Source organism: Meles meles, chromosome 2, assembly GCF_922984935.1.
Source record: "Meles meles chromosome 2, mMelMel3.1 paternal haplotype, whole genome shotgun sequence".
NCBI lineage: Eukaryota > Metazoa > Chordata > Mammalia > Carnivora > Mustelidae > Meles > Meles meles.
Genome location: NC_060067.1, coordinates 91,244,395 through 91,252,220, shown reverse-complemented (window position 1 = coordinate 91,252,220; position 7,826 = coordinate 91,244,395). Strand labels below are relative to the sequence as shown.

The window sequence follows — 7,826 nt, the reverse complement described above, 5'->3', positions numbered from 1 at the left end:
AAAATTTTGTCTCCTACAAGTCTTTCCTATCCTCTCTTATGTTATAAGTTCTAGCTTCTTTTCACTTGTTATCTCATATATCCATTAAATTTCCATCCAGCTGAATATCACAAATTACCTTTTTTTTTCTTCAGTAAATTAACTTTGAGAAGTGGATGTGCAAGTCCCATGTTGCAGTCTAAATTTCATTGTCTCTGTGTAGTCATGGCCTCTGCAAGTCTGTTATTTCTTACTTGTAGACTGATATAAAATCTTCACTTAACTTTAAATGAGATATGTATGTAATATCTTTGAAGAAATTTTCATCCCATGTAATTTTATTTATGAGATTTCATTTAAATAGTCATTGATTTTATTCAACCTGCTACATAGCAAGAAAATTATGCAAGACCCTTTCATAATATTTTTCTGAGATTCACAGATGCCAAAGCGTGCTTGATATACTCACTGGGTCAATGTGAATATTCAGGTTTTGTGCAGGTTCTGCATCACATTGAGCTGTGTCCCCTCAGCAGTCATCCCAGAGTTTGTCTGTGAAACCTGTGTCTTCTGCTCAGAGGAAACCAGAAGGCACAACGGCTGATCCCTGGGGCTCTGCCTTAAATTTGGTCCCACTAGTGATGTCCTAAAGAATGAAAACCACATGGAAGTCTTGCCCATCCATGTTGAATCATGGGAACTTCCTGGCTTTACTGGACTATTAAGTCCACATGACTGTGAACAACTGATCAACGTTGACTCTGCAAAACACTCCTCCCTCCACAGCTCACTCTTTTGAGGCTAACTTCAACAACTTTACAGAATCCAGCTCTCCTCTGCGCCAGAAGAGAAAAGTAGTCCATTCGAAATTTTAGGTTTGAGTTTAGATTTAAATTGTTCATTGTAAATCTCACTGCTTTTCCACATCAAACACTTGGCAGTGAAATAACTGCTGGCAAGTGAATTGAAGCAGATCTTTCATTTCAACGCTTCTTACCTTTTGTGGAAAACATTAAATATTATCGGAAAAAGTTGCCAAGGGCACTAACAAAAATTTTACCACCTCTTGTCTAAGGAAAATGTCTTACCTATTAAAAAGAACTAGGTCAGTTTTCAGCAAATTTATGAAGGCAAATCTAGTGAAAATCAAAAGGAGTTTTGTCTTTTGTGGGGAACTGATAATAGAAAAGGTTTTCAGAGTTAATGACTCAGGCTGAGGATCTCTGAGTCCGCCAGGCTTTGCTTCCAGGTGGTAGCAATTGTACTTTAATAATGAAACTGCTGGGGTGTTTATAGTATAAGCAAAGGAATCAGGAGTCTCAGGGTCTCCCTTGGCTTAGAATCACCCACACAACCTCAGGCAAGTCACTTGCAGTGATGCCTCAGCTTAATTATCATCGTGATTTGAGAATCAGCCTAACAAATTCTGAGGTAGAATTCTGAGGTGCCCTGTGGTTTGATACTGTTTGTCTTCTTGCTGCTTCCGTATCTCCTATTCCCGAAATCTAGCCTTAGGCTCACAAAAGCACATGTACTACCAGCAGTAAATGCTTTGGCAAAGGTTTAGTGGTTTCCGAAGTCAGATCTGGCAACCTTTCATGGGGGAATACTCAAACCTGTCTGTCAGCAAGACTGTGGTGTTTGAAATCACTTGTTGGTTAACTTGGAATCGCCCTTAGGCATAGGAAAGTTCTAACCAAAGACTGAAGCCACTGCTGTAACAAGGTCAGTAAGTCAAAGATCTCTATTATTTAATAGTATTATACTATTTCTGTACTTTAATTCAGCATTTTGCCAAATATGGACAGGGACATTTTCTCTGATCTATTAAGAATTATCTAACAGAAAATGAATTCCTATTCCTTATCTAGACTCTTTTTTTTTAAAGAATACAAATAGAAGTTTATTACACAAAATCGAGGTCTTCATATTTCATAGTTCACTAAAGCTAAACAGAGACTAGGTGTTTTTAAAAATCATTCACAAAACTTTCACTTTCACTCCCCCCTCCCTCCAGCTATTAAAAAATGGCCTGACCAAATGTTATCAAAACAAACACTATAAATAACACCAAGTCCTTTAAAGACAACTATCCTATATGTTATTTCTTGGCATAGGTGATCTTCATGGCTTGGGGCGGTGTGATTTTAAATCCCTGTAAAGCATCCCTCGCAGCTCCAGACTGTCCATCATTTTCAAATTCAACAAAAGCAATGTCGTGCCTCCCAGGTACCAAACGTACTTCCTTGAAGCCAGGAAACTGATTAAACAGCATGGATAACATCATCTCATTAGTCTCTTCTGGTAAATTATTGAGGAATAAGATATAGTTTGGAGGGTAATCAGGGACCTGAGGATTTGGTGTTGAATTTCCTTGGGTATTTGCTGCATTTGGTGCTCCCTGGCCAGGCTTTTTGTTTGCAATGGTTGCAGTCTGTTCCACAGTTTTTGCTTTTTTCTTTTCCTTCCTCTTTTCTTTGTCAGCAAAAGTGCCGAGCATTTTAGATATTATATCAGAATCTGTTTTTGCATACTGGATTCGCATTGGTTTACCATAAAATGGAAATCCTTGTCTCAAGGCATTTGTGGATGAGTCCAGTTCCTTAAAAATAACAAAGGCTTGCCCCCTCATCTTCATCGTCTTTAAAGCTACAATATCTACAACGTGGCCAAACTGAGAAAACAGGGCATACAGGGATCTCTTCAACTCTTCTTTTTAAATTTTGTCGTTCATATTGTTGATGTAAATTGTATGATTTGGTCTGATATCCATGTCTGGAGTTAAACTGTTCAAATTGCCAGAGGCCTACGCCAGTCCCCAATGAACCGAAAGCCAGATACGGAGCCCTCTTGACTCTTTTTAAAGGGAATCGCACTCCCAGTCTGCTCGTCTTCCCTCTGTTCATGCATAGCAGGAAGTGTTCACAAGTTGCTTGGTTCCCTCTGCTTCGTGTAATTTAAGATGTGTGCAGCTCAGAATCCTTTCATTAACAATAAAGCTGAATAGGGCTTTGGATCTCTCTTACTTGGATTTCTTTCTTGCTTAAAGAGGCACCTGTCTTGCTTCCTCACCAGGATACTCTTACGACTTCCTGTTCCTCAGTATCCTTCAATGGCTTCGCATCTAAGGCCTGATCAGGGGACATTTTGCTCTTGTCTCCCTCTCTTATCATGGCTTTAATTACCACACAAATTCTGATGATATACACATTTAGATCTCTACCCCAGAACCACCTCTCCTAGACCTTGATTTTAAACTCTAACTGCCTACTTGTAACAATATTAACTTGAACAATCTGTGTACTTCTCAAACTTGACCAAAACAGAACTCACATATTTTATCCCCCACCTCCAACATGGTTGCTCTTCTCGTCTTCTCTGACTCAGTACTTGGCACCATTATCCATCTTGGCGCTTCAATCAATCTCCCTTTCCTATATCCTCCTCAGCAGCAATCCTGTCTATTACCTGCAAGAGGATTTTGAATCCATTGTCTCTTCTGCCACTCCTCTCTATCCAATCTTTGACTCTGTGAGACAAATGCCCATGTCTTCTAGGTTGCTTGCTTCAACTCTAGCAGAAGCCAGAGTTCTTTCTCTAAAATGAAAATGAAGTAGGTTACTCCTCTGCTTAAAATATTCCATTTCTTTTCAAGGGACCCAAAATAAAACCCATCTTCTTACTGTCGCTTCTAAGATCCTGAATAATGTCCCCACATATTCTCTAAGCCCATCTAGGGTCACTCTCCCCCTTGTTCATACTTTCCAGGCACAGTGGTCTTCTGGCCATTACTAGAACATTATAAGTCTTTTCCACTTCCAAGTCTTAGTCCTTTCTGTGTCCAAGATATGAAAAACTCCTGACCTCTACAATCGTAATGGCTAACTTATACAGTAATCAGCTTACAAGTGAACTTCTCAGAGAGGCGGACTCTAGATTCTTCTTAGTTTGTATCTATCATAGCACTTTTTATCTTATAAAAGTCGTTTGACAACCTACAAATGCTGTACCCATTTATACATTTGCTAGCTTGTTGTCTGCCTCAAAACATAGGCTCTGTGTGAGCAATGCCTATGGCCTTCTTTCTTCAGACATTTTGTCTCCCAATTCTAGCATTATCTAAACAGAGTAGGTATTTAATGAATATTGACTGACTGATTTTTTTTTTTAACGAATGAATGAGTCAATGAACACTAGCCTTGACTCTTGATTTTTGTTTTAGTACTCCTCAGTGGAAGTATTCTATATGGTCTACATTTTTTATTTCAGTATTACTTGATATTTCTTGATATTCCTTCTACCAGTATTTTTTCTAAATGTGCAGCTTATATATTTACAGTTTTATAATTTTGTATTTCAAATTGAATGAACTTAAATAATTTAAATTGTTACAAGTGTTTCCTATCATTAATACATTCCTATGAATAATGCATTTGACCCCTTGTCAATGAACTGTGCTTGTTTTCTAAACTTACTTTCACCAGAAAATGAGATTGTGGGATAGCCTTATTCTTGTCAGATGCCTGATTTAATTGAGGTTGTGGAGTGACTCCCAATTGAATTAAATTTGGAAAGCTGAGTAAATGATTCATAAAGCATACCTTCAACTGCAAATTCTAGCACTACAGTTTTCTATCACACCGAAGTCCTCTATTTGTTTTCCTAACATATAGAAATAATTATTGATAAACACTGAACTTTCCTTCTCATCCATTTACACATACATAGCTTTGTAATAGTTAATATCTTCATGTATTTATGTGACCAACAGATTATAATTGTTCATACAACAAGTTTAAGTGCCTAATATGTACAGACTTCGTGTGAGGCAGCAGTTATACATGAATAAATTCTAAAGAGTCAAGGATGTTATATTCCAGGAATGTTGAATCATGATTTAATGTGACAAATGTCCTTTTATATGTATATACAAGTTAGTACAGAAGAACAGAGGTAGAGAAGTCGGTTGAGTTTCTGTTGTATTCTAGGTGTTGTACAATTATTTTACATACAAAATCTTATTTAATTTTCACAACTATTCTGGGGCTTGTAGAAATAGAGCTTGTAGAAATCTTGGGCCCTGGCCAAGATTACACAGCTAGGAATAGTAGGTGAGTATTTCAAGTCAAATTTATCCGACTTCAGATCCCTGTTCTCCCAACCATAGCATATTGCCCCATTCTCCCTGGGAAATGATAGGATGGGAACTGATGAGGGTCAGAAAAAGACTGGGAGATGATATGTATGCAATATGGAATGAGAAAAATATGCATAAGGCTCACAGGTCATTTCACTGGGACTATTTTTGAGGGGGAAAGAGAACTACCAGTGAGTAGAAAGCTTTAGGAACAAGGTGAACACATTCAAGGATTTCAGAGCAGTTGAGGAGAGAGGAGAAAAACAGAGAATGACAAGATTGGTGATGTAGAGGTTGAGAAAAAAACAAGTCACAAATGGTCTTCAGTGTCAAGCCAGAGTCCCAGTATCATTATACAATAAAGAGAAGACAATGAAAGCATTGGGGTGATCGATAATAGACCAGATACGGTCATTTCTATGGGGATCTTTCTGGTGGAAGTGTGGAGAAGGCAAAGGGATCAAAGATGGCAAGACAGAAACTAATTTGTAGTGTTTCAGCCAAGAAATGATGATAACATGGGTCAAATAGTGACAAAGGTATGCATAGCTAAGGATTGATGCTAAAGATTTTAAACATATAAACATCTTACATGTAAAGTGAGGTGGGTTTAAAATTTATAGTGTCTTATCTCTCTCACCTTTTTAGTTACTTGATAAATTTTGGCCTTTGCTTTCCAAGCAGTCATCAGAAAGGAAGAGTTACCTATGGAAATGGTCTGAAAAATCAAACTTCTTTGTTGTTATTTTAGTCTAAAATACAGATTGCAAGTCATCACAGGCAGAACTTAAGCAAATTCATTTTGATCTTTATCTTTAAATCAAATGAACCAGAATATCTATCACTATACCATTAGAAAGAGGTAACTTCTGAACTTCCTTTTGTGCCCTGCAGCAACTGACTTCTTCCCATACGTGGGTACTATGAGGCAGAGTATAAAAGCACATCACATGCACAAAAATATGCATAGAACGTCACATCTACCACCTACGGAAGAAACACATATTCTAACTTGTTTCTTGGTTCACCCCTCCTTTAAAACACAACTCCTTCACCTCCATCTGGAATATTTTATGAGACAACTTCCTAGTCCGTTCAGAAGGTCAGATCAGATTTCCTGAAACTGTGGGCTGCTTGGAGAGCATTCCTCATAAGTAAAGGCAACAAATCAAATTCAAAATGGAATTGAAGTTGATAGATAAAAACGTAAAGTCCTGCAGCATATGTGGTGGTGGCAAATACCAAAATGAACAGCTAAGCTGTGAGCAAAGGCTCAATTATTTCTAATTATAATATTTGGCTTTATAGTTTGCTTTCCGTTTGTCAAGTGTTAAGATAACTGTGAAAATCACTCAGTCCCCAAACTGTGTGGAAATGTAATCTCAGTTGGAAAGTTAAAATTTAGGTATGAATATTATTAGCCTTAGGACACAGTCAGTAACCACAAGGGTATCAGTAATATTCACTTTCATGGGCACCACTGGGTTAATTCTGTAGATACGGCATTTTGTTCGCATTATAATAGTATATGGATGGTAGTCTCAAGATTCCTCTCCTTAGAAGATTATCATTAATCTGAGGAATGCAGTTTTCCAAATTATCTACTATGATTATATACTACACAGTGTTTTGTCTGCATGGTACAGAAACTTTCTTTTGCAATTTATTAATTCCAGGAGAGATCACTGATGTTTCCTGTTTTTAACATTGTAGAAATCAACCTTTGAGCCACCATGGAAACAGTTGAATTTCCCTTGGCATTATCTAGTCAAAATATCTATTGCTTTTCTTCTTATCTTTCCCTATTTAAAAGAAAGATGCATCTACTTCAAAATGAATGCTGATATCTCATGAGTAAAATAATAGACTTAATAATAATGCAACATATCATATTTTCGTCATGTGTTTGTTCTGACACATACCTTCCAAAGGACAGAATTTAAGTAAGTCTAATTATTTTTGTTATTTTGCCACTCTAAAATGTCACTGAACACACCTGTCATTTCCCCCTCCAGCTAAATGACATCATCCAGCCCTTTGAACACATATGTGAGCTTATGCTAAAAAGCTTATGCTGAGCTCAGAAAAATCATGGAGTATTAAATATATATTGTGCTTCACATGCTTATAAAAGTCATATCCACTTCTAGAGAACACTGGTTTCAGTTTTCCTCCCATTTGATATAATCTCACATCTGTGGAAATATGAGTGAAAGATCACCTCACTTGGCAATAGAAAATTGTGGAACTCCTTATGGACTATTCAATATGAAAACTGGACCATTGGTCTTAGAGGCAATTCCAACTAGAATAGTAGATCCTAGGAGAATATGAGCTAAAGTAACCATTTAAGAGATACTACATATTTCTCTTTGTGAAATGTGGTTGGCACCTCATAATAAAAATGACACCGTCTACATTTCTTTGTAAATATGTTTGAAATTCTATTTTTATAATACATACTGTACTTTTAACTTTTTGTCTCTTCTTTAAGCTCCAGAATATAGTCATGATTCCTTGTGAATCTTGAAGGAAAAGAATATTCCCTATATCCTCTCAGGTTCTTAACACAGATATGTACAAAAATAGGGGAAAAATAAACAGCCTTCCATGCACAACCACACTCATTGTCATTCCAGTGTGTCCACAGTCTAAAGGGAAATGTACCTGAATATTAGATGAGCAAAGTCTGGACGAGAGGCTTCTGTTC

The 7,826-nt window shown here is 37.1% G+C and overlaps 1 protein-coding gene across 1 annotated transcript; it reads right to left on the bottom strand.

The window, feature by feature from the left end:
* Positions 1 to 1,922: 1,922 nt before the first annotated feature.
* Positions 1,923 to 2,782, bottom strand: LOC123937136 (U2 small nuclear ribonucleoprotein B''-like). Its single transcript, XM_045997730.1, is given in 1 exon segment — positions 1,923 to 2,782. A coding segment is annotated over 1 exon segment (672 nt). The 5' UTR covers positions 2,753 to 2,782; the 3' UTR covers positions 1,923 to 2,080.
* Positions 2,783 to 7,826: the final 5,044 nt, after the last annotated feature.